Below are 26,714 nucleotides of genomic sequence, written 5' to 3'. Positions count from 1 at the left end.
CCTGCCCAAGTAAACTTGAATGATCCCCTGAGAGAGTGAATAGTGGTTTTAAACTTGACTCCATCATTTACACCACATAATCCTGGGGAACTAAGAATTTTCTCTTTGGAGAGTTTCATGACTTTATATAATGTGGAAATTTCATGAAGACACTGCCAGTAGTGTGCACTGGAACTGGGATTCTACAGGGAACAAAAAGGTGCGGGTGTTAGATGTTTTCCTCTCACGTGGGTGGGAGAAATGTGCTCATTAAAAAGGAACAGTGTTAACCTCATTTCAGTTGCGTATTTGTTTATAATTTGGGGAAATCGACCAACTGATGGAAGTACGAACAAAGAACTGGAAGCAGGTGATATCAGTTTGGTTAGAATGTCTGTGGAGGTGAGTGTGAGTTTTAAATACATATGTCCCTACAAATTTCCACTCAACTTCTGCCACTCCAAGTGCTTCTTTAGGTCTTTAAAAGCCCTGCCAATGTACTATTCTACTCATCACCTTCAAGTGAAACAAGAACTAAAGCATCATGCAATCTAAGCACCAGGTTTCATCAGGATTAAACATTCCCTTACTGTACAAACTTCCTGCTTATCTGCAATAATACCCTGTGGTAGACACCTTATTGGGTTAGCATCCTATTTAGGGCCCCTTACCTGTGGCAGAGGGCTCGGTGGCTTGGTGAGGATTCCGCCAACATAGACGACATGTGGTAACGTGGGTCGAGGGAACTCTAGAGCCAAGTCGGTACACAGCATCCATAGACGACTCCCCTGCACCAGCTCATGCATGGAGGCTGGTGGCTGCACAGCGTGCCGCCACATGATGCGGTCGTACTTGGGCAGCACAAGCAAGTGCACTCCTACCCGCGATGCCAAGTACACAACGGTGTTGGCCACACGCTGTACCAGCGTCATGTGGTCCGTTAGCAGCGAGTTGAACTCCGGCACATAGGCAAGCGGTGCCGGTGCGCCCACTTCCGCTGGATACCACAGGCCTGTGCTGAAGACGGCATAGGGCACACCCAGGATGTGTGCCAGCACAAAGCCACACATTTCATTAGGGTCAACAAGCAACAGGTCGAAGCGCTCCTGCTGCAGCTGTGCCATCACCGAACTGCTGCCCACCACGCTGTCACAGTTCTGTGCATAGTGCTCCAGGATGTCAAAGAGCTCCAGCGGTGTTGGGCGGCCCGAGAAGATGTTGTGAACCTTGGCCTGCAGGAAGTCATCTGCTGCTGATGAGCTGTTGAATATACCTGGGTAGCGTTGCAGACGGTAGTGCTCCGAAGGCGCCACGTCTCTTCCCTCCGACACCAGCAGCACCGTCTCATGACCTTCAGCGTGCAGCGCCGATGCCAGTGTCTTAAAGATGTACAGATGGCTCTCAAACATTATTGGAGGGACCACAATGATCTTAGCAGCCCATGAGAGACTTGGTGACAGGTACCACAGTATTGTGGCGAGGAGCCCAAAGGAGGTTTTCATGACTGTGAGGAGATGGATGAAATGTTGATTAATGATTAATTTATCAAGCTTCTCCATAGACAGAGGAAATAACTACACAAGAATAATGCTTAATATGTGGATAACAGACAGTTTTGAAAGACAGTGCTCACAACAGGGTGGTATTTTCATACAACAGCACTTCTTAAAATTCATATCTTAAAACTTCTTTAAATTAAAGAATAACATGTCATACTTTGGATCTGTTTATAATTGTGTTTAAAGTTGTGGAACATCTGTAAAACAAATTAGTCTTTATAGAAGCTATAAACAGTCGTTCCCTCACCAGTCTTTCTTTTTTCTTTCTCTTAAAGGTAATAAGACAACAAATGCAAAGCCCTTTTTCATGAAGACCTTGTCATATCAGAAAACAGAGTTACAGCTTTACTGTTGATTGCTATGAAGTGCTGACACTGGAGACTCCTTCCAAAAATGCTAAATAAATGTCTACTTACAGTAATCCTTTTTTATAATGTTTTTTTTAACCCTGTTAATGTGGAGTGTCTTGTGACGTGCCTTGCAGCTGGAACTACTGTCTTAGCTGGAACTACAGACTTACTCAAAAATGCAGTTAATTAGAGAGGCACCAATTCCAATACCAGAGCTGTCACAATACTGATAATATTTCTGCAAGCATCTGTTATGCAAAATGTGTTCACGTGCACATCCTGTTTTGCGTCATTCAATACAGGTTTACGACACGAAATGTGCTGATGGATCAGATATGTTACGTAGTTTAGTATCGGGATGACTGTAGAAATATCTTGTAGTCTAGAAGTGTTTTTTTTCTTTTAGTTATTCAAGTCATTATATTTAATATTTACGCTATTAATATTTATTATTTGACATTAATAACTCTAAAGTGAATGTGTGTTAATGAGTCAACGTTATGGCTGAAGAACAGCATGTACAACTGACACTAAGCCGAGATTTTCTGTGATAAAGTGTTTGGACAAAGTTCAAACACATGCTCTGCTGTTACACCGAAATAACAGACATGAGACCACTCCCAGTCATGTGTTCATGTGCAAATCCTCCACAATGCTACAAACAAACACACACACACACACACACACATGCACACTCACAGACTGTGTGTGTATGTGTGTGTAGCATTTATAACCACACATGACTGCATTTATTTGAGTTGTGTGTTTGAGTATCTGTTGGAGCGTGTGGGTGTGACAGATTTGCCCGAAACTGACATTCAGGACACAGTGGAGCATAAACTGAAGTTAGGACACATTGGACCAAAAACCAAAACCAGAATTCAGGAGACGCTGGACCAAAAACCGAAATTCAGAACACACTAAACCACAGAACTGAAATTCAAGAGACACTGGACCAAAAACAAAAATTCAGGACACACTGGACCAACAACTGAAATTCTGAACACACTAGACCATAAAACTGAAATTCAGGAGACACTGGACCAAAAACTAAAACTCATATTCAGGACATACTGGACAGAAAAACTGAAATTTAGGACACATTAGACTGAAAACCAAAATCAAAATTCAGGGGACACTGGATTGAAATCGGATAGTGAGAACACACTGGACCAAAAACTGGAAGGAAAAACAAAAAGCAAAATTTGGGATTCGCTGGACCAAAAACAAAAATTTAGGACACATAGATCACAAAACCAAAATTAAGGACACACTAGACCAAAAAACTGAAATTCTTAATACCCTGGACCAAAAACTGAAATTGTGTCCATATTGGACCCACAACTGAAATTCAGGACACACTGGACCAAAAACTAAAAATGTAATTCAGGACACACTGGACCAACAACTGAAATTCAGGACACACTGGACCGAAAACCAAAATATAGAAATCAATGAACCAAAAAGTGAAATTCTAGACATACAAGACCACAAAACCGAAATTCAGGAGACAAGGAACCAAAAACTAAAACTGAAATTTAGGACACATTAGACTGAAAACCGAAACCAAAATTCAAGGTACACCAATTAAAATCTGATATTCAGAACACACTGGACCAAAAACTGGGACACACTGGACAACAAAGTTCAGGACACACAAAGTTCAGGACACACTGGACAAAAACTGAAATTCAGGACACACTAAACCACAAAACCAAAGTCCAGGATACACTGGACCTAAAAATAAAATTCAGGACATGCTAGACTAGGAAAAAATTCAGAACACACTGGACTGAAAACCTATGAGAGATAAAAGAACTTTTGTTTTTTTTGGTTTTCTCCTCTGCAATTTCTGACCATTTTTGTGTGGGGGTCTGGAAAACCCATCAGATGTCGCTGCGGCTGAATTCTGGCAAACATACTAAAATGTTTTTCTGCCTATAACATGATTTGAATAGGATAGAAATGTTTCACTGTAAGATAGACGTGATCAGTCCGAAGAAGTTTGCATTGATTTGCAGTGACGCTGACCTAAACCAGGCTGGCAAAACAGCCACTAAATCTAAAGAGTACACCAAACACCTTCCTCTGCATTTTCATAAGGAAACCAGCTTGTCTAGGTCAGGGTTTAGGACTAGGTTGAGGTTTGGATTAAACCCCATCAATTAAAGTTAACAGTCAAATCGGCTGATAGTTATAAAAACTCGATAACAAATTTAACTTTGATAAAGCAACTTCAGAACACTAGTCTCACATATGGTCCCCTTAAACTTTCAGCAACTCTCAGCAAATCCAGACTTGCATTCCATACATTTAACTAGTCACCTTTTCTATTTATTTAAACCGGCAGTACTGAGAAATCCATAGCCCTAACTGAATAACATGCTTTGAGATAACTGAGACTTTAAGGGGTTAATCGATTCCATCAAACATATGTGCCTACATATAAGCGTGTTGTGTTTAGACAAAGTGAACACTAAGGACGGTTTGATTGGCAGGACGGAGAAAGACATTTCATCCAAATCCCTACTTGGCAGCATTCCCATTAAATGTGTTGAAACTGCAATTTGCAGCGTTAACTTAAGCTTAACATTTTGCAACCACGGGGTGTAATAACCCTAAAATCATGTTGTAAGGCCAATTAAAGATAATCCCTAGCTGGATTCCTTATCTATCCCAGATATGAATTTAAATCCAGCCAGAAACCAAAGCGCACCAAGTACAGGAATAGAATCTCAACATTCTGACAGCAGCACATAAAACCCAGCCACCGAAGCTGCCAGTTTAAATTTGCTATAATTTGCTATCAAAGGTAGCAAAACACTTTTTTTTAACCTGTTTATGTTTTTGCCTCAGTACTCAAACGCAAACTTTGTTTCTAGAACAATCTCATCTACGCAAGAACAATAAACTAAAACGTAACTAAACATAGGATAGTGAATCACCCTACACATTTAAAAGATCAGTAAACAATAAATGAAATAAATCAATAAACAACGGAAGCTATGGATGCTTGTTTCTGCCACGTATGAAAAAAATATTACATATGTTTTCTCTCGCAATTATGACTTTTTTCTCCTCATAATTGGAAGATATCACGCAATTGTGACTTTTTGTCTTGCAACAGCAAGTTAATATCTCAGAGTTGTGACTATTTATATTGCAACTGTGAGTTACTGCGACTTCGAAAACCCATAAGATCGGTGCGTTTAATAAGGTGGTACAAGTTTTCATTCATAGCTAACTGTAAAAACATCTAAAACACATTGAGAAAAAAATAAACACGCTAGCTAAAATACATATTTGCGATACAGGCAGAGTACACCGCAGCTTCTAACCGCAATGTTGGCCAACGAATCAACTGACTATCTTTTGATGGCACAAACACAACATACTTCATGATTATACACTTGTTTGTTTCTCTTAATCTGCAATAATGCGATAACTTAGCTAGCAAATTGGCTCGTCATAAGTTGTTACCTTATGTTAGCTACAACCTTTTAGGCTAGTCGGTTTCAAGGCGAACCAAAATTTGGGCAGCACACTGGAGCTTTTACTATTTTAATGAATTTATGTTTTGTCCACTGCGGTGGTAAATGTAATGTTTTAAAAACTCAAATTCTACCATGCCGTTACATTTGTACCCTACATTCACACCAGCACCATACACACACACACACACACATACACACACTACCATGTCTGCTAAAATGGACCAGCACCCAAATACTAACAGATGGTCAGCGGTGGTCCTGTGGTGGTCCCTTTTTTCTTGTTTGTTGGACAGGGTAGAGGAGAGCTGATGAATTGTATGGCAACAGATGGGCTACAGTCAGTAACTTTACACCTGGAAGTTCACCTCTGTGATGTTAAAATGTTAATTTTCTACCAATTTGTTCGTATTTTCCATCCTCTTCGGTGTCAAATAAATTACATTTGAAGGGTGTTACATTAAAATCTCATTGAACTCTGAATACAAATACATTATTCATAATGAACAGATGATGATTCTATACAAATATGAATACAGACAGGGACAGTACATGGAGTATAGGTTTATTTAGCGTTTATGGAAGGAGTCTCCAGTGTCAGCGTTTTGGAACAGTGAAGTTTTCTTGAGGACCTGAGGATTTCGTCTGGGGGACGTTCTATAATGTTACACCTAACTGTATACGGATGAGAAGTATGACGTGTCGTGCTTTAATTAATATAAAATTGTAACTGTTAGAACATGTAACAGGGACTCCCTGTTGCAGGAAAATAATCAACGTCTGGATGGTAACAGCAATTCCGCTTCCTGTCATGCGGCATCACATCACCTCGTCCTTCAGTAATTTCCTACAACAACCCCGAGTGCTTTGTTCCTTACATATCGCCCAACCCAATCTTAACATTATACGACATTTTAGATTTTACCAAAATACAATCAGACACCTCAGGTTCCGTACTTTATAACGAACACTGATTATAAGTCAATTTACTTTCGCCTAAACTCCACTACACACCTGTTGAGGTAAAACAATGTCCTGATTGTGCGGCCTTCAGAGGGCAGCTGTCAGTTCTGTGGCTCGATTTCTCCTTCGTCCAGGACTCTTCTTGCGGGGTTTCAGATGAGCCTATTGCCGTTACACCCTTTCGTTTTCAGATCGGACTTGTTGACTGTTGCCTTGGCGACCCGCGCCACGCATCGCGGCTTGGGTTTCTGACACTGGAGTCGGGTTACCTAGCAGCCGTCCCGGCGGAGAACGTCTATTTATTTAAACAAATGATACGAGCGCTATTGCGGCGTACATGCAGAAGGCGCTTGTCGCTTCAGTTGGGAGGAATAATATGTGAATATCGTGTCGTGTGTTATAGCATTGCGTCCTACTATTGTTCAACCATTTAACCATATGAGAGCGGAACATAGGCAAATGCACACACACCCACATCCACACACATACACACAGTGAGAGAGGGAGAGAATAAGAGAGAGAGAGAGAGAGAGAGAGAGAGAGAGAGAGAGAGTCAGGTGCAGCCAAATTTTTTTGCATGACTACTTCATCTTCACTACTTTGTTTTGTTGGCTTTTTTTAAAGCTTGGTGATTGTGACTTAAAACGTTTTTTTTTTTACTCATTTTCTAGTTTCTTAACCCACACTTTTCAGATGAAGATATGCCACGATTTCACGCTTCATAGCATGTCACTTTCTAAGCAAATGAGAGAAATTGAACCCAGCGGTGAATCATGCCTCGACTTCGTTTATTTCACTCCTCACTCAGGAATGGCTGATTTACATTTGGACTAATGGCTGACTCATGGGAGCAACACTCCCAAATGATACGATTACCTGGAATCGAGGCTACCGTACACACCTCTCTCCTCTCGAGTATCGGAGAATGAAGTCATCCGAGCGGGCCAACACCTACAGGTGGTGACATCGCTCTCTCGTTTAGATATTTTACCCTTCTGTCTTCTTTTAATAATACCTTGTGAACACCTTGAGCTGTGTCCGAATATAGTATTATTATTAGATTATTTAGTATTGTTTCACATTTTAAGGATGGATCACATTCATTCATTCATTTTTTTTATGCCTATGGTTTAATCCCAAACCGAGAAAATCCGTACACTGATTGCGTTCCCTTTAGAACGTCTTGTTCGGTGACGTGGGAATAGCGTTGACTCTTTACGCCACATAATGACATTCTCCGGTGTCATTAGCTCTCCAGCTATTTAAAACATAATAAAGCTGGCCTCCCAGACAGCATTTACGCCCTGCCTTGGATCCAATTACACCTGCTCCATTAGCAGCTTTTAGGCTCATCCTGGGCTTAATCGCTGCTCAGATCTGGGTCGTTATTGTTGGAAATATTAAAGATGTGTGAATGCGAGGTCTTCTGGGAGACCTGCTATTGAGAAACGTCCTACTTGATGCTCTGGAAGTGATTTAAATCAACAGTACTTTCTCATACCAGGATCGCCATTAAGAAATTTGTCATGAAAACATAGCAGCTTTCTCTACCTCGGCTCTTGAGTGACAGACAACAATAGATGCAGCAGGACTCTTTGTCTGTTATACGTGTTTTTTTTTTTTTTACAAACAGCTCAGGGCTTCGCTGGCTGTGAATCCCTCACTGTATGCTACATTAACCACTAAATGAATGTGAACTATTTACATTATAGACAGAACAGCTATTCTCTATTTGTCAACACAGGCGGTGTTCGGATTACAAGGATGAACGGGTGAATAAATTTCAGAACATCTAAACACTAATATGTTCACAATATCAACAGGCAATCGATTTGATATAGGAATGTATCTGAATATGAATGCATTATTTGGATTGGTAACATGTTCTAAACACATTACGCTTCGCAATTTAATATCGGATTACGCTACTATGAGTTATCACTCAAAAATCCACCAAAAGAGCAGTCTTTTTCCGACCAGTAAAACAGGAGATTGCCATATTAATCTGTTATGATTTGTGCAGGTGTTTTGAGATAACCGACACCACATGGAAGCCCCGCCCCCTTCCCCCAATCTCATATGTTATCCTCTAGACTCAGGGTGCGCCCTCAATTTCCGTCAAGTAATTTAAGAATATTTCGAGTTCATTATTTTGAAAACTATCAATATATGCTCAGTTTAGCTAACGTTAGACAAGTATACAGTTAACATCAGTTAACTATATTTATTAGTGATGCCAAAGAAATATTTCACTTTCGGTTTTCTGCCAAAAGAGAAGATTTAAAAGGTGTCAAATCTAACACTTTACAAATAATATTAATAGTGATGTGTAAATGTTGGCCATGCTGACACTACGCAACTGTTTTGTAAAAGGATTATATTGAAAAGATGCTGCTATTCGCTGAGTATTACTGCAGGATCACCAGTTTTCGTGATTGCCACTGCCAGCAAGCAGTTCCTGACTACACAGCTAGTAATAGTATTACTACTCTCCTGTATTCTCCTTAAACATGAAATGGTGGAAATGTTTATTTTCTTGTCTTTCTTCAGGAAATCGGTTCTGGATGATTAAATTCATCCGAAAATATCATTGGTAGGTATAAACAAAAATAATAACTGCTCACGCAGGATTAAAATCAGTACTGTTCACAACTGAGTGATGGAGCTGAGGTTAAGGATCTGTCCAGAACACTATATTTAACACTGCTGCCATTTCTATGTCTGGGTTTTTTTTTTTCAGTATTGCCCCTGGAAACACTGGAGAATGGGGTAGAGTTCATATTTCATTTAAAAAAAGATTTTAAAAAAATCATACAGTGGCATTGAGTTACATCCCTAGTTTGATGCACAGTGCTTTATCACTGCTGGTTTCATTCCAAGTGGAAACACACCTGATACAACTCCATTTGCAAATCATTTGCTTTATTTTTTTTGCACATTTTCAACACTGCTACATATTTCATTCAAAGCATAATACCCGGGTGCTCCTAGTGTGAAATATCTGTCTCTTCCTTAAGATGGTCCTCCAATTATTTCACACTTCTGCACCATTAAAGCAGAAACAACGCCATTTGTAATCAAACCTCTATCTGAATTCTACCATATTGTACTGTACATGTTACTGTAATTGACAGCATGAGCACAACAATCTCCTCAAACAAGACTTTAAGTGTTCTTATAATGTAGTCTTGCTGTCCCAGAAACTGTGACCCTGATTCACTAAGAACCCAAATAACCTGGGCTAATTTGCATGTACAAGGAGATCAATTGTGAAGGGAAAAAGTGGGCATGCTGTGGGTAATTTACAAATAATTAGTGCATAACTTCTTTTTTTTATTTTTATGGAAATTAGATTTTTGCATGTACTGCTTGTAGTACAGCATTTTTTACTAATCTGATACATGGATGATAGATAATCTTTTCAAAATCAGGACCATGTGAGTAAATGGAAACACTGATGAAACCGAGCAAAATAAAATCCATGGCAAAGCGGTCACATACCTCTCCTGATTACTACACACAATCACCTCATGATTAAAAAAGTTGTGAGAAAAAAAAAAGACGCTAACCAGACTCTGATCATGTCTTTTTATGTGCAACGCAAGAACAGAAAACCACATTATTTGGTATTAATGCACTCGTCGAGCTAACGATAGCTACCATTTTGTTTTTTATTGCCTAGTCAGTTATGTTTACGTGCAAACAAAACATGGGACTGGGCAGAAATTTTACTTTCCCCATCAGCTGGCTTGTGAATTTGATATTTTCAATCCCTTGCTGAGATTATACCGTCACCATTTTAAGAAACTTTTTTGTTCAGTTTAACATGCCAAAGCATAATCGTGATAAATCTTCGCACTATTAATGCAAGTGAATATAATTAGCTAATTTAATACTTGGCCTTCAGTTGTATTAATTTGCGCATACAATCACTTTTCTGGTTTAGTAAATCACATTATGGATGCTAAATTCATCTATTGGCATTGATTCCGCCCTGTATTTTGCATTTTTAGGTAGGAACGGTATAAATCGGTTATTCAAGAAGGCAAACATACAAATCTGGAAAACTTATTATTTGAAAACGTCATTTGAAAAATGCAATCTTCCGCAAACCCTGGTAGTAAATTAGCTTGCACATTTTCATTAAGTTTGCATGTGTTTTACACACACACGCATGCATGAAAACCATGATGACTGATATAAAACGCTATCTTTAAAACACATTAATTAGATGATTAGCCACCAGGGTATTTATATTCATGCTTTTTCACACTGTAACCGTCCGTTAATTCCTACAATAGCAGGAAGGTATGATGTTCCCCTTTCTAGCTACGTTTCATTGTGTATGGAAAAATGACTTCCTCTTTCACACAGCTTTTGGTATTCATTCTTAACCCTAATTATGAAGGTCAGTCTAAAGAAAACCTTATTGTTTATTGCAAATAGGTGTCACAAAATTGTATTGCTTTTCTACATGATCTCCATTTCGTTCAGCGCGAACTTTCCAGTGCTTAACTAGAACAAAATTCGATTCAATTCTAATTTATGTCACACTTTTAATGTTTTCATTTGACTCGCCTTCGGAATTCAGTTTGTAATCAGAAACCGACTGTCAAAATGCCACCAAAAACAAGCTGCAAATATCTTAAGTTCTATTTCTCAAACAAAACTCTTCATTAAAACAAAAAAAAAGTCATTGACTCAAAGCAGCAGGGCTGATTAGAGACAATTTGGCTGCTGGTTTTTCATTCAACACCTGATACATCTCCATTTGCACATCGTTTTCTTTATTTTTTTCACAATCCACTGCCACAGATTTCATTTAAATGATAATATATAGATGATCTTTATTTGAATTGCTGTGATCTCTTAATGCCTCATACCTACTGTTTAGTCCATTAGTATTTTTATTGTAAATAAATATACGCTTTTTAATATATAATTAAAGAAGGACAAACTTGTTTGAACGATTTTGAAATTTTGTCAAATTTCATCCAATAAATCCAAAACAGTGGCATTGAATTCTTAATCGTAATTTTTAAATAGCATTAAATGGTATTTATTCAGTTCGTACATCTGTAAATCTGTAAATCTGTAAAACTGAATCTGCAAAATTCAAATTCAGTAATTCAGTCAAACTCAGTTTGCAAAATTCACTTCAGAAAAAAATTATTAAGTTAATAATAATTAAGTTAAGCAAGTGGGCTACCCAAGAATAGGCATTGGAGCCTTGAATCTAATTATTACTGAATTATTACATCTGAATTTGCTTTGAACATTGAGAAAAACCTGATCAAAAATCTGATCATAGATTCTTTTTGAAAACGTAAATCTCTGAACACTGAAATAAAACTACATTAAATTTCAAGAGGTTTCATTCAACACAAAAATAAATATAAGTGTGAGATTTTCAAAGAAATAGGCCTATATCTCAATGCTAGAAATTCAAATGCGTTTAAACTTCATTATTAAGAATTTTTAACATTTAAATCTTTATGTTTCTTTTTTGCTTCAAGTGCACTTAGAACAATTTTTACAATTTCAGCCACTAAATAATGGATACTCGATACAGTTACACAAGCATCAAACTTGTACTGTACACTTTACTAAAATGATCACATTTTTACATTTATAAGAAGTGATCTGAATGAGTATAAGTACAAATGCAATTTAAGCAATTAAATTCCAGTACAAAGAACATCTGTATTATACGATTTGGTTTGTATTTCGCAATCACCAAGCTGCCAGTTGTCCGACTTATATGTAAATAACAAAATTACAGAAATTTAAATTTCTGCGTGTCTATAAACAATAGACTTGGCTATTCTACTGAGTCTCACACTGATCCAAAGGTCAATATTTGTACTGGCCAAGGTAGAGTAAACACGTAGAGAAAGACCATGGAGGACTACAGACTAGAAATGGGTTGGGTAAATAACAAAGAGCTTATCTTTATAAACGTATATTCAGATTTCAAGCCGCGCAATATGACAACATAATATTGATATTGCCATGAAATATAGTGATAAAATTTTCTGAAATATCACATGTATCATTAGCAATTTTATAATGAATACCAACTCTGGTTAGAAGTAGCTGATTAGAATAATATTTGTGTTGAACCTTTAAAATGTATAATGTTACAATTTTGTACTTTCCCTCTTCTTCACTGTTAAATTGAATGTACATTTTAAATTAATGTATCATTAAACATAACATTTCATAGTTTTTTATATACTGTTTTGCTGAAAGTTTGTTAGCAAACTTGTATATCATGATACATTTGATGCATCACAGAAACAGCTTCAAGTTTCGTGATATGATATTTTTGTCATATTGCCTACCAATTTCAAACTGATCTATTGCTTTTCAACATACAAAGTTTTGGTACCATAGCAAAAGACATATGAGGATCGATTGTCAAATGTAATTAATCAATATTTTTCTACCTTCGGCTAGGAAAATCCAAAGAAAACTCAAAAGTCCTACAAAACTCCCAGAGTTCAGCAAGTGACATCAAATCAACATGGCTGCTCACAGCATGAACAGTAAACAAAGTAGCACTTCTTACTTTTAAATGAGTTATGCTGTGTATACTGGTGTTTGCTTCAGATCAATCGACATACAGATACCTGTGTATTCACTTGTTAAATCTAGAGCATTGACTATACAGTTGGCTGTTTTGATGAGGTAAATAAATATCACTCATCACAGTTAGCTGCCTCGCTTGTTGCTAACAAATGACGACCACTGAAGCGTCCATGACTATTTCCATAAAACTATATCCGTGTAATTTATCCCATATATAACTGAACCTGAAGGACCAGTGTTGTACATTTGATGGACAAACAAACACTGAATTTGTACTTCAGGTAAATAAATAAATAAAATACAATATTTATAATAGCGATCTAAAGGGTAACCAATATCACAGTATATACAGACAAACAATAAAACTTGAACAAAGACTTTTAAACGCATCATTTCTAGGTGGAAATGAATTATAGTGAATTTTCAAAAAAAAAAAAAATGTAGATTTGAATGTATAGTGTAATTTTATCTGATTTCTCTAAACAGTTTGTTTTTCGAAGGTACTAGGTTACGTTATTTGTTCTTTAAAAAAAAAAAAAGTAGCATATTCTGTACATGTACACATATTTTCCATTACAGTGAACATTCACATTAAAACTAGTTCAGATTTCCTCATCATGAGATCATGACAGTGGCACTTTAAGGCACCTGTTGTCTTCTAGGAATCGTTGTATACAAGACTACGTGCACACGTGAAATTGTCCCTGCCCCCAAAGTGTGTGTGCGCATGCGCAAGCACGCGCACACACACACTCGCGAACAGGGTAGAGCGCAAGCAAAAACAAAAGGGCTCAAGGTGCAATAAACGTCAGACTTGCCAAACAGGCTTTGTTCGTCGCTCTTCACATCACACACACACTCATGCGTGCGTGCACACACACACACACACACACATACACACACACACACATACTCACAATTTTTGGCACAGAAAAGTAAGGCAGCATGACTGATTAAAAAAGTGCTGTGATCATTTCCTAAGTTATACATCTTCCGGTATAAAAAAAAAAAAAAAAAAAAAAAGATCCTACATACGTCTTGAGGCATTCGACTGATGTAGGCAGGTGAGAGCGTTCACACATCAAAATGAACTGCTGAATTAAGACATGAAGTGCTGAATTAAACTCCTAGATAAGTACTGGGATGAATACCTGAATAATACTGAATAATACACTCGTAAGGAAGTGAAACAGACAGTGCGAGATTTATAGAGTGGTGTTCATGTGGGAAAAAAAAACACATCAGATTGGGAAGTCTGAATACTAAGCGCTAATTCAACACTGTTAGAGTTGACTCAACACAGCAGGTGTAATATAAATCCTATAGCACCTGCCGGCAGGTCCCAGGGCTGGGAATTACACATGGACACATGGATCAAGGGGCAAAAAAAAAAACCTTCTTACCAACATCCCTGTTCCTCATCTCTTAGTTTCTCCATAATATGCGTTACAAACATATGCCTTTAATTCAACGTCCTATTTTAACACCGTAAGAGAGTAAATCTGACTCTTTATGTGTTAGCTGAAGCTGTAAGAGTTCATTTAGGACATCATTTAAAATTGTAAAAAAAGTTCTCGCTCTTGCTTGAGTGCATAAAGTCACTTGGATACCGGAGATTTGTACCTGGAGTTATAATGCTGTAAAGAATATAATAATGCTATATATATATATATATTTTTTTTTTTTTTTCAAAGGACAAGAGAACCGGTTGTTAAATATTGATGCAGAATCACCCCAAAATAAATAAATAAATAAATAAAGTCTCATTCTCAGAAACAAAGGTACCAAACTGTACTTTTCCTTGCTGCTGAGATGGAACCGTCTTTAACTTGGGGAGGTGCGTTATCAGTTATCCAACTGTCCAATATTGTTTTTAAAGCTATAAAGATACACACTCGAGTGTTAGGGTTAGGGTTAGGGTTAGGGTTACCATGTTCCAGCCCAACAAGAAGAAAAAGTACAGTCTGGTACCTTTAGGAAAGGATGTGAGTAGGGCTGTACGATACTGAAGAAAAATCTGATGGGTGATAACTTGGTAAATAACGCGATAATGCTATAAGTGTGTCAAATCAGTGTAAATTATATTTATATATATATTTAAAAATTGGAAATGATATAAGAAACGTATATGTGTCATGTTCTTTCAGGGAAAAAAAGCATCCTCTGCGTCGCCCTAAAACGTTTCGTAACTTCCTGAAGTATTAAAATCATTCCGTTATCGCAAGCCCTTGTGAAGCGATATGAATATCGTGATATTTCAGTCTTTTCGATATATCGTCCGGCCCTGGCTCTGTGTGTGTGTGTGTGTGTGTGTGTGTGTGTCATATCTAAGGCGTGCCATGAAGAGACATGAACACTCCTGTACTCAGCTGATCTCATTCATCTCTTACTCTTGTTTCTCTCTCTCTCTCTCTCTCTCTCTCTCTTCCCTGCACCTGTTAGTCACACCTGGAACCGGAACATGGAGTTAAACAAACTGCAAAAATGTCTAAAAAACTAGTTTAGGTTGGTTTTTTTGGAGTTAAAAGAGCAATGTCACTTAAAGTGTTAACTAATTTCCCTACTAACAAAGCGACCTGACGTGTGGCGACGTCCCAAATAGAAAAATAGTGTACTGTAGTCGGCTTAAATATAGTTTTTTTTTTAATAAAAATAAAAACAGTTTGTGACAAAACCACCTGCTAGTCACTTCCTGCAGTTTTGGAGCATCGCCCCCGCCTCCCCTCTTCCCCCCTCCCCGCTTTCTGCCCCCCCCCCCCTCCGCGCTTCCCCCCTCCCCTCTCCTTTCCCTTCCTCCTCGCGCTGTAATTTACCTGCGCGCAGGTGAGCCGGTGCTCCGAAATTCACCGTCCCGGCTCTCGGAGGTTGGCGAAATTAAATCCCCAGTACTGCTGTCGAAAAGGAGAACGAGCCCAGCGCGAGGAGCGGACTTTCCACAACGTCGAAATGACGGTGAAGTCGGTGGAAGTGGGAGCGCGCGCAACCTCGCGGCGGGAGGGGACGCGGAGAGGAGGGGCGAAGAGAGTGGAGGGGCGGGTTTTTTTTTTTTTTTTTTTTTTTTTTGAGGTGATGAGGGCGTGGCCACGAGACGAGGCTCGCGCACGGGAAGGAGATTTGTTCACGCCCTGATTTGTTCAGGAGCAATAGAAAGACAAAAGCAAGCCTTTCCTTTTTTTTTTTTTTTTTTTGGTTATAATATTATAATAGCAGCAGGTGTGTAAGGACAGGCGTAGTCCATGTAGAAACCTATGTAAACTGACATCATGTCTTTGAATGAGTGTATGAATAGTTAAGTAAGAATGCACTCATCCCTTGGCATGTTCAACCCTTAACCAGGCTCAATATATTAATATTATTATATAGATAAAATAAAATATATTTAACAAATTATTTAACATATAGCATGGTCTACTACTTTAGCTTCAGCGCAACAGATCGAAAATAGGCCCATAGGCAACATCGAATAGTTTTAAAGCTCTATTATTTATGATTAATTGCTATATTATTTATTTTTAATAATAATATTGAATATGAATATATCCCCCCAGGGCTGGGGGTTCGAATCCCGCCTCCTCCCTGCGTGTGTGTGGAGTTTGTATTTTCACCCCCGTGCTTCAGGGGTTTTCTCCAGCTACTCCAGTTTCCTCCTCGAATCCAAACATGTGTTGTAGGCTGATTGGCATCTCCTAAATGTGTGTGTTTGTGTGTGATTGTGCCCTTTGATGGGTTAGCACCGTGTCCAGGGTGTCCCCCACCTTGTACCCCGAGTCCCCTGGGATAGGCTCCAGGCTCCCCACGACCCTGTGTAGGATAAGCTGTACAGAAAATGGGTGGATGGATGGATTTAGCCTACCTTTTTTTCCCCCTATCTTAGCTTTCCTTATATTAGCTCACCCTTTTCTAACTGTACTCTTTTGCTAATATACTATATGTTTCCATGGAAACTAAAGTTGTTCAGTTGAAAAAAGTTGGCCAGGACATATAAATGTGGGACAGACATATTTACAGAAAAAAAAATCATACTAAATGACTGATCAACACCAATATTTATTAAAATATTTGTTATTTAACATTTGTGCAATGCATTTAGTAATTGCATCCAAAGATTAAAATCACATGTGTGGGACATAAACAAAACTGGCATTTTGATATAAAGTATGCTTCGTAAATTGTAAATTCATTACATTTATTTATGTGAAAATGAATTGTGACACTGATAGAATATTTTCTCTGCTTTGTGGTAAAAAATTCACATTAAATTTGATTAGAAATGTTGTAAAAATGATTCCTTTACAACCCCACATCTGGCAATGTAAAGGTTAAAGTCTGTCACATAGCATCATTATAATATGTTACTTTGACAGGATGTAAAGACCTGATCTAGAATTACATATATGAATTTATATGTACATTTTACTGCAAAAGTCTGATAAAGTGTAATCACTTACCGTATGCTTATCGCAGGTTGCTAGAATTCTTTCTGAATAAATGATCAAAGATACCTAGAACTAATATGATTGGCTGAAACCTGTACTAATCTTCCCTACAGGCCATTAAAAAGAGAACACTTTGCTAATATATGATACTCATCTGATCCTGAGATTATCACTTTCATATATTTGGAAAAATTGTTGGGCGGCATGGTGCCAAAGCAGGTAGCGCTTCTGCCTCAGGGTCCCCATTTCAATCCTGAGCTCAGGTTACTGTCTGTGCGGAGTTGCTTGTGTTCTACCCATGTGTGAATGATTGTGTGAATAAATGTGTGAATATGTGTATGTGTATGTGCATGGTGTGCATTTTGTCATTTGTGTATTACTTGTACACTACGCTTCACTGAGTTTTTCCGGTGTGAATACAGTACTTACAAAGTAGTGCAAAGTACAACTGTAACAGAGAGGATCCACGTGAAGGTAGTTTTATTGACTGAGCCAAGGGTCAATCACAGAGAGGCATGATACCATTAAAAGGAGGGCAAATCCAAAAGAGGCAAGGCAAAGGTCAAATCATGAAAATATCAGTCAGAGTAAACTCTTACACAAACACTGGGAATGGCAAGACTTCGCATATACACAATGCATATGTATGCCATGTATATCATACCACTAGCAAGTAACCCAGAAGTAGCATGTTAGTGGCTAGGCTAATACCGAGATGGGTGGGGTGACCAACTGACCCAGGTGTAGCTGAGGTTGGGGTCTGCGCTTTCTAACAGCTTGGATATTTTGTCATCCTTGCTCTTTTATTTAGATATATGCCACTTCCCAGGGCTGCTCACTCCTTATCTATTCATCAATGGCCAGAACATTGGCTGGCTCTCCCTACTATAGTGCAGGTTGGTAACCCAGGAAGCATGGGAAAGAGTGAAGCCCATAAAGGAATGAGTGAGGAAGGTTTAGGTGTGCTCGGATCAAGGCAGGTAGTGGCTCAAGTCTTGTTGATTGTTCTTATAGTATGATCTGAGAAATCTTCCAATTTCCTGATTAAATCTTTGCACCTTGCTGTTGATTTGTAGATGGTATGTTGAGGTCATATACGCATTGACGTTTAGTTGTGTTTCAAATATGCAAAGTAAACTGGACTCCCCTATCTGAAACCATGCCTTTGGAAATACCACAGTATCTCGATAAAGATCACAGCTGTTTTCCATAGCCATGGGAAATTTGAATAGTGGGAGTAAGTAACAGACCATAGAAACAGTCAATAATTACCAGAATGGTTGTGAAACCTTTTGATACTGGCAGATCTATAATGAAATCAATGGAAATATGTGACCAGGGGCACTGTTGTACAGGCAGAGGTTCTAGTAACCCTGTGAGTAAGTGGCAGAATGTTCTGGATTGAGCACATATGTGATGAGATTTTACATGCCTTGTTACATCATTAAGTTGCGGCCACCAAATCTTGTCACTCACCAGATTCCTGGTTGTTTGTATGGACCCACTGTATGAGCTGTTCTCATATACCTTTGGGAACAAAAGTCTTCACAGCTGGACATTCTGGTGGTGTGGGTTTATCATTTCGGGCACTAATATCATGCATGATTTCCCAGGATATGTGAGCTACTATGCAGGATTGCAGAAGAATTGCTTGTTCAGGTTGATGTTCTTGGGGCCATCATGGAGCCTTGACAAAACATCAGCTTTGGTCTTGTTGGTCTCCTGCCTTTATTGATAGTAGTACTGTGCTCCCTATATCATAATACAATTCTGCTGGACTTAGTTTGTGGTGCTTGTGGAGGAATCAGCGATGGATCAGGGCAGCAATGGATCAGGGTGAAGAAGAATGGGGCACTGCTAAAACCATCTTTGAGATTTTGAAAGGCTTGGGATTCAGTGCATTTGAGCATCTTAGGTTTTTCTTTCAATAATGATGTGAGAGGGGTGGCCACTGAACAGAATCCTCTTTTTCTAGACCTCCTAAAAATTTATGAACCCCCACAAACCTCTGCAAAACATCTGCAAATGAGATTACTGTTTCTTTAGTGTTGTTAATCTCCACTCCCTGGGTATCTAGGATGTATCCCAGGAACTTAACTGAGGGCTGGTGTAATTCACACTCCTCCAACTGGATGAACAGGTTCTCCAGAAACTTGGAAAAAGGACATGGTATACATGATTTACATGTTCTTGCTCTGAGGATGAGAAGATCAGAATAGCAGCTATAGATTAAATGGTTAGGCAATTCACCAAACATTTTATTTGCAAAAGCCTGCCACACAGAAGGGGGCACTGACCAAACCATATGACATTGAAGAATCTCTGATCCATGTAACACTTGATGCACTATGTAGGTCTAACCAAGTGAGGACTTTAGTGCCTCTGGATGGAACTGGTGGTAGTGGACACGTGTTCTTCACTGCAGTCTAGTGAAGGAATGACTGCAGGAGAGGTAGACTGCTAAATATAGGCCAAGGCTTATGTGATTCCTTTACATATTGCCTGAGTACCTGGAACTGATAGAGGATAGGCTCTGCTACGTGGAGGTGAAGCACCAGGGAGGAGGTCAATGGAACAGTAAAAAGCGTTCGTGAGGCAGCAGCTCTGAGGCTTGTGCTTTTCTAACTGTGTCAGCAAGATCAAGATAAGGTGCTGGAATCTGGACGTTCTTTAAACCCTTTAAAACATAACTATAGACTTACGTACCAATTATAGGCTTTTTCAATAAACTAAGGGATGACACTCTTTGACAGACATGTATTCATTCAAAGAAAACCATGGACAAAGGACAATGCAATCTTTGAGCGTCATTTTGTGTGTATGTGAATGAGTGAGAAGGAGAGAGAGATGAGGATTGTGTTTGAATCATTCATGATATTCCCCCACTGGCGGGGTTCGTGTTTCTGTGAAGCACGTCTGTGTGGGTTGCACAATGTAGAACACGCACACACAGCGAGGTTGCATAGAATGAACCTTTATTTATGCGCCTTTATTTAATCATAATCCACACTATTCTGTAATATAACTTGGTTCGACTAGATTATTTGTGTGCGCTGGTGTGTGAAGGCTTAATAACATCTTGTTTGCCGTAGTGTGTTTTTTCAGGCTTTTGGTGAGAGCTAATACCTACACAAATACATCGGCAAGTGCACATAAAGAGTTTCTTTAGCACTTGGCCTGTGCAGTAGGTTAACATGCTTCATCCCAAGAAGGTGAAAAAAATCATAAAAGAAGATAAATGCAAGGAAAGTGGATGTCAAACATTATCCCACCCTGTACACACACTCACTCACTCTCTCTCTCTCTCCCTCCCCTACTACTATTACACACATTTGTTTAAAGGTCCCTTAGGCACTGCAGTTGATGTAGTGCATGTTCTCTAATTAAACCGTCTACTTAAGCTGACGGTGCATATGTCTGAGCTCTGGGACTGTTAATAAAGGCTTCATAAAGGACCTATAGTGCTTAGTCATTATGATAAACTCATGAAAACCCAGAACAATGCTGACGGGATGTGTATAGAGACATCCATTAGTGTGTATTTGTTGTAGGCTATAAGCTTTCGGCTTTTCTTTATTTCACAGAATGTAACTACAAAAAAATTCTATTGGCCAAATCAGTCTTTTATTCAGTCTTTCATTGTGCAAAGGTATTTATTGGTAGTGGTTTGTGTTTAGTGTGTTTTGAGACTAGGTCTAGTTGATCAGTAACAGTATACGCCGTGTGGATATAGGAGAAGGGTATTTAAGTATGTAATTTAAATGATTATGTAATTAAATAATGTAATGTAATGTAACATAATTGCCTAAATATATTGTCATATGAACCTAATGCATCATCTAACAAAGGTGTGTGTGTGTGTGTGTGTGTGTGTGAGAGAGAGAGAGAGAGAGAGAGACAGAGAGATCTAGCAGACTGCACCTGTACACCTAGTATCAGTTAGGCCACTTGAGACTGATATCAATACTTAATCACCAACTGATATTGAGAAAGTAAGAGAGCAAGTGTGTGTGTGTGTGTATGTGGTGGGGGGCAGGTGCTGTAGCATCTAGCATTCATATGAGGAGAGAAATAGAAAACAAAAAAGAAGGAAGTGAAAAGCGATAAACTGTGAAATTGGGTTTGGGCAGTGAGACAATCAGACCACAACACTGCTGAATTCTCAATTCTGATTGGTCAGAAGGATGTTGATTAATTTTCTATAATAGCAGCTCTGACAGTAGTTCTAGATACACTTCTTCTATTAGTCCATATTACACAAGACTTGTACAATAGAGACTTCACATAGACAGATAAAAAAAATGCATGTGATTGTTGATATGGTGAAGTTTTCTGTAAGGAGGCTTTTATTTAGCCATTTTTGGAAGGAGTCTCCAGTTTCAGTGCTTCTTATTTAATAGTGAAGCTGTAACTTTCAGGTTTCTAACAAAGGAAAGTCTTCAGGACAGACGACTTTGCGCTTTCTGATTTCTTGGTCACATGACAAGCTGTGTTTTTTTGCTCTTAAAAGTCCTTCTTAGAGGGAACGACTGTTTAAAGCTGCTATAATGCAAGTGATAACAGGAACTACAGTAACTTGTTTTGCGAGTGTTCCAAATTCCAAAACTAGTATGATGTGATTCTGTGGTATAAGAGGAATAAAAGGCTTGAGGACATGCCATTATTGGAAAAGAATCTACTTTGAGGTGGTAACTGCTATGTTTACTAAACTGATAGTAAAATGCTAGGACTGACACTATGGTAACCATGGTACAACCGTTTTGTTTTTTTTTTTTCCTTTTCTTTGGGCAAAAAATAATATAATACAAATTGAAAGGGAAATATAATTTTTTAAAATAGCAATAAAATAATGATAATATAAAACATTAAATTAAATTAAACAAATTACGATTATCAGATTATCTCAGTTGTTAGTTAATATCCAAGATGAGTCCTTGAAACCCTAAACTCCTGAGCTTTATCCTTGGACTGCATTCTGCCTTAGTTGTAAGTCACTCGATGTAAATAAATGTAAATTAATGAATAAATGTAAATGTAAATAAATGCAAAAAAGGAGAAAAAAAGAAAATGCCAGGTGAAAATCTGGGTTTCCAAATCTGTTTGGAAGTCTGCAAGTGCTATTAAAATGGTCTCTGGTCCATAAATGTGTTTGTGTGGCTGTAAAATAATAATAATAATAATAATAATAATAATAATAATAATAATAATAAATAATTTATAGGCTTTTGCAAAATGTCTGCTAGCTTTTTTTTTTTTTACAGATCAGTAAAGAAATCATTTACCGACATCTAGTGGCAGAAGTAGTGAACTGCACTGTAGGAACTGTAATGTCGCGACTTTCACCAGCAGAGGGCGACATTGTAGCACTATTGAATCACACCTGCTTAAACTGACACTTCCAAGTGATCACAGACGTTAAATAAAAACTAATAGCGCCGTTAGTGAAATATATTTTACTTTTATTTATTTCTTTATTTACTTTTTATTTACTAATCAGGCAAGTTTTCCAAAGCATCAAGGAAAAAAACTTTGTGTACTCAATTTTTTTTATATATATATTACATAAGTACATACTAGTCCCAGTATTTTTTATATAGGAATACCTGCATTGTTTTATAACACAATTTGTAAAAAGGTTATGTTTTAGAGCTATAGTTGTAGCATCACTGGTGGATAATAAAAAAAAAAAAAATACTTGGCAGATTTGACAGACATTATGTTTCATAATATGGAAAGTCAGAAAACACCAACACCTAATGTAGCCTGTTAGTAATTAGTTAGCATAGTACTATCCATCCATCCATCCTTCCATCTTCTGTGCCGTTTGTCCTACACAGGGTCACACACAGCCCGGAGCCTATGCCAGGGAACTCGGGCCACAAGGCAGAGGACACCCTGGACGAGGTGCCAACCCACCACAGGGCACAACTGCACACACATTCACACACTATGGACAATTTGGAAATGCCAATCAGCCTACAGCATGTCTTTGGACTGGGGGAGGAAACTGGAGTACCCAGAGAAAACCCCTGAAGCACAGGAAGAACATGCAAACTCCACACACACAGCGCTAACCACTAAGCCACCGTGCCCCCGTTAGCATGGTACCTAATAAGCTAATTAGAAAGCTAACGTCCCAGCTAATTCGCAGGGAATATCTTGTTTAGGAGCAATCATTTAAAATTGTAGCTATAGTTATTACTTTATTCTGGTACCTAGCTAGCAAAGTGAGTACTGGAATCATTAGCATGCTAACTAGTTACCAAACAACTAATTACTTTAAAGGAAGTTGACTGTTTAGATTGTAGGAAAATGTACTATAAGAGGCCACTATGTGACGTAGTTGATACACATTTCGAAGTTATAAGGGGAAGTTGGTGTAAAAAGAGTATCAGAACACAAGATGAGGTACGACTGCATGATGCAATGGATTGTGAGATTTCTGAGTTCTCTGGCTGGTCTCTACAGTGTTTTCAGACATGTCTGCAAAATGGTGGCCTCTCAAAATAGTACACTATGAAGTGAACTATGTGCAGTGTGGTTTCAGATACAATCCCTGTTAATATTTCTAATTATCATGCTCAAAGACAAACGATGGACGTCTAAAGCTGCTGAGTATATCTGAGTATATCTATGCTGAGCATACTACTACATCTGTACTGTATGTAGTACAGAGTACGTGAAGGATCACATAATACACATGCCAAATTTCCAAGTATGTAGCCAAAGCTGTCTTTATGGCATACATCATCCCACAATGCAATGCAAGTGCTTTAGTCACATGGTTTATCTGTTGCAGTCACCATATTTGGTGCCAAATTTCTGGCTTTGCTGCACAGCGGGAACATAATTATAGGTAAACGATGGCTAAAATTACTCACCTTACGTTGGAGGAGAATCTGTACCTTGGCAAAGTCAGTAAAACCAGGCTGTGATTTTTATGTACTTTCCCTTGCATTATGGGAAATAATGATTCCACTTAAAATCTTATAATGTTATAATGTTATCCTGATATATATTTATTTATCCCATACACAACCACTCATTATTCTGGAGAGTTCCTGGAAGCTTTTAAGAGCACAGACGTCTAGCAGCTCTTCACGTCCGGGTGAGTAAACGATCCCAGGGTGTGTCATCATTAGGAGAAAGAATTCTTTGTCATTGCAAGTTGATAGCTGCTCACTAACTAACTTTCACTAATGTTAGCACTACTGGCTTCCCAGTAGTCCCATAACATAGCTAGCTAGACATCTATTAGCTAAGTACCTACTGGCTAACTAGCTTGTTTACCTGCTAGTCTTTTATTCATTGTCATTGGCTGTCTGTTATTAATTAACTGATACATTTAACTGTAATGTTTTTTTTTTCTCTATTTTTATTGATAAGTAACTGATACGGCTTTACTTAAGACAGAACAGAACAATCCAAAGTTAACACAATGTGGGTCACTTTAACTGTGAAAACAACCACGATGGATTTAACTGACATGATCTTGCCGGTATACCAGATGTGGAATAAATAGTATGCAGTTTACTGTATAACCTGGTGCAATATAACGTACATAATATACGTCTATGGGTAAGGATCTATGGCTAAAAGTCTTGGGGGTGTGCTGTTATAGGAAAATAATCAGTGACGGGGTGTGATGAAACAGAGTTACTGTTACCACCCTGGAGTTGATTGTTTTCCAATAACAGCACATCTTTAAGTGTTGTATTCCTTCTATATGAAACCAATTTGCCAACTATTACAAATTTTGTATTTCTTAAAGAATGACAAATCATACTTTTTTTTTATCCATTAATTGTTGTGGAAAGAAACTAGTTCCTGTTATCACTTATATTATATCATATTGTTCCTCTGTCCTCCAGCTTAAAGTTACAGCTTTACATATGACTGTAACAATGCAGTGACACTGGAGACTCCTTCCTAAAATGTTAAATAAATGTCTTTTTGCAGAAAACGTCACTATATCAATGAGTATACATGTTTCTTTGGGAAATAACAGATCGATTTTTAAACATGTTAGAAACGTTAACATATTAGAATGAGCACATTAATGTAATCAATCAATCAACCTTCTGACCAATCACAATCAAGAATTTAAAAGGGCTGTGGTATATTTAAAGGTGATGCACGGCCTTGGCTCGATGAGTGTTGGAATGATAAATGCTACAACATTTGTAATGGTTTTGTGACTGATCAGCAAACTGTATGTTACTTGAATCACAAAGTCTGTTTTCTACATTATTGTGTACAAAGTTCTCTAAAATTGTGTTAACGTGTTTCGAAACGTTGTCCTTTCCTGTATGGTCTTCCTGTTATACAGGAACATCTCTGTTTCTTTGAGTTCACATTTAACGTCCCAGATTCATTGTGAATAAACAATGGTTCTGCTTGTAATGGGGCCATTTTGCATTTTTATGCGTTTTGAGTTTTGTTACAGCAAAGACAAACACACAACTTACCACAAAGGGCTATTATCACATTGCGGCAAATGTTCAGTGGCGCCTGAGTCACATCAGGGGTACTTGATTTAATTAAAGATTCATTCTCCTCTCTCTCTCTCCTCTCTCTGCACACAGTGAGCAAGCGTGCATGGACTGTTCTCTCATCATGTACTTCTTGTTTTTTGTCTGTCTTGAAAAAAACCATCCCTTCTTTCTCTTTCTACTCTTTTTCCCCCCTTCTTTTCATGCCTCATTCGCTCAGCACCATATTTGTACATGTTCAGTGAATGGTACCTAAATATACAAACTGCTGATTTGTTGTTAGTTTCAGGGCAAAACTTTTTACGTCTCTAAAGTTGCGTATGTGTGCACAGGTGTGTGTGTGTGTGTGAGTTGCGTGTGTCTGTCTTGAGATTTTTTTCACTTCTCGTTCATCTTTCACTTCTTGTTCAGGCTGACTGCTGTGCCATCTGTTCTTTTACTAGATCTCACATCTCTTTTCTAGGTAAATGCATTCACACACACACACACACATTTGTCTTACTATCTTTGTGAGGACCTTCCTAATTATTAATGTAAGCAATTAATACAATGTTTACACCTGTCTAATATTCCTATCCTTGTGGGAACATTTGGTTCCCACCAAGATATTAAAACCTGACTGGGTTTGAGATGTAGGCAAAACGCGCACACACACACACACACACACACACACACACACACGCACACACACAGACGCAAGCCAAAATAGCATGTGTGTGTCTCTTGCCTACATCTCAAACCGAATCTTACATTTTTAATGCCATTTTAAATAATGCAGAAGAGCCCAAAGCCAAATCTTCACTATTGTGTGTGGTGTGTGTGTGTGTGTGTGTCCCTGGCTGTCTGTGTGTGA

The 26,714-nt window shown here is 38.2% G+C and overlaps 1 protein-coding gene across 1 annotated transcript in view; it reads right to left on the bottom strand.

Moving 5' to 3' along the window:
- ugt8 (UDP glycosyltransferase 8) overlaps positions 1-15,919 on the bottom strand; it is a 34,838-nt gene extending 18,919 nt beyond the window's left edge. The window contains exons 1-2 of the mRNA XM_034301281.2: positions 15,747-15,919; positions 651-1,483 (exon numbers count right to left, since the gene is read on the bottom strand). Coding sequence (XP_034157172.1) covers positions 651-1,481 — 831 coding nt within the window. The 5' untranslated portion in view covers positions 1,482-1,483; positions 15,747-15,919. The remainder of the gene's footprint in view (positions 1-650; positions 1,484-15,746) is intronic.
- Between the last annotated feature and the right edge of the window lie 10,795 nt (positions 15,920-26,714).

This window comes from Pangasianodon hypophthalmus, chromosome 28, assembly GCF_027358585.1.
Source record: "Pangasianodon hypophthalmus isolate fPanHyp1 chromosome 28, fPanHyp1.pri, whole genome shotgun sequence".
Lineage (NCBI taxonomy): Eukaryota > Metazoa > Chordata > Actinopteri > Siluriformes > Pangasiidae > Pangasianodon > Pangasianodon hypophthalmus.
Note: the sequence above shows the minus strand (reverse complement) of the source record. Positions and strands in the feature narration are given on the sequence as shown.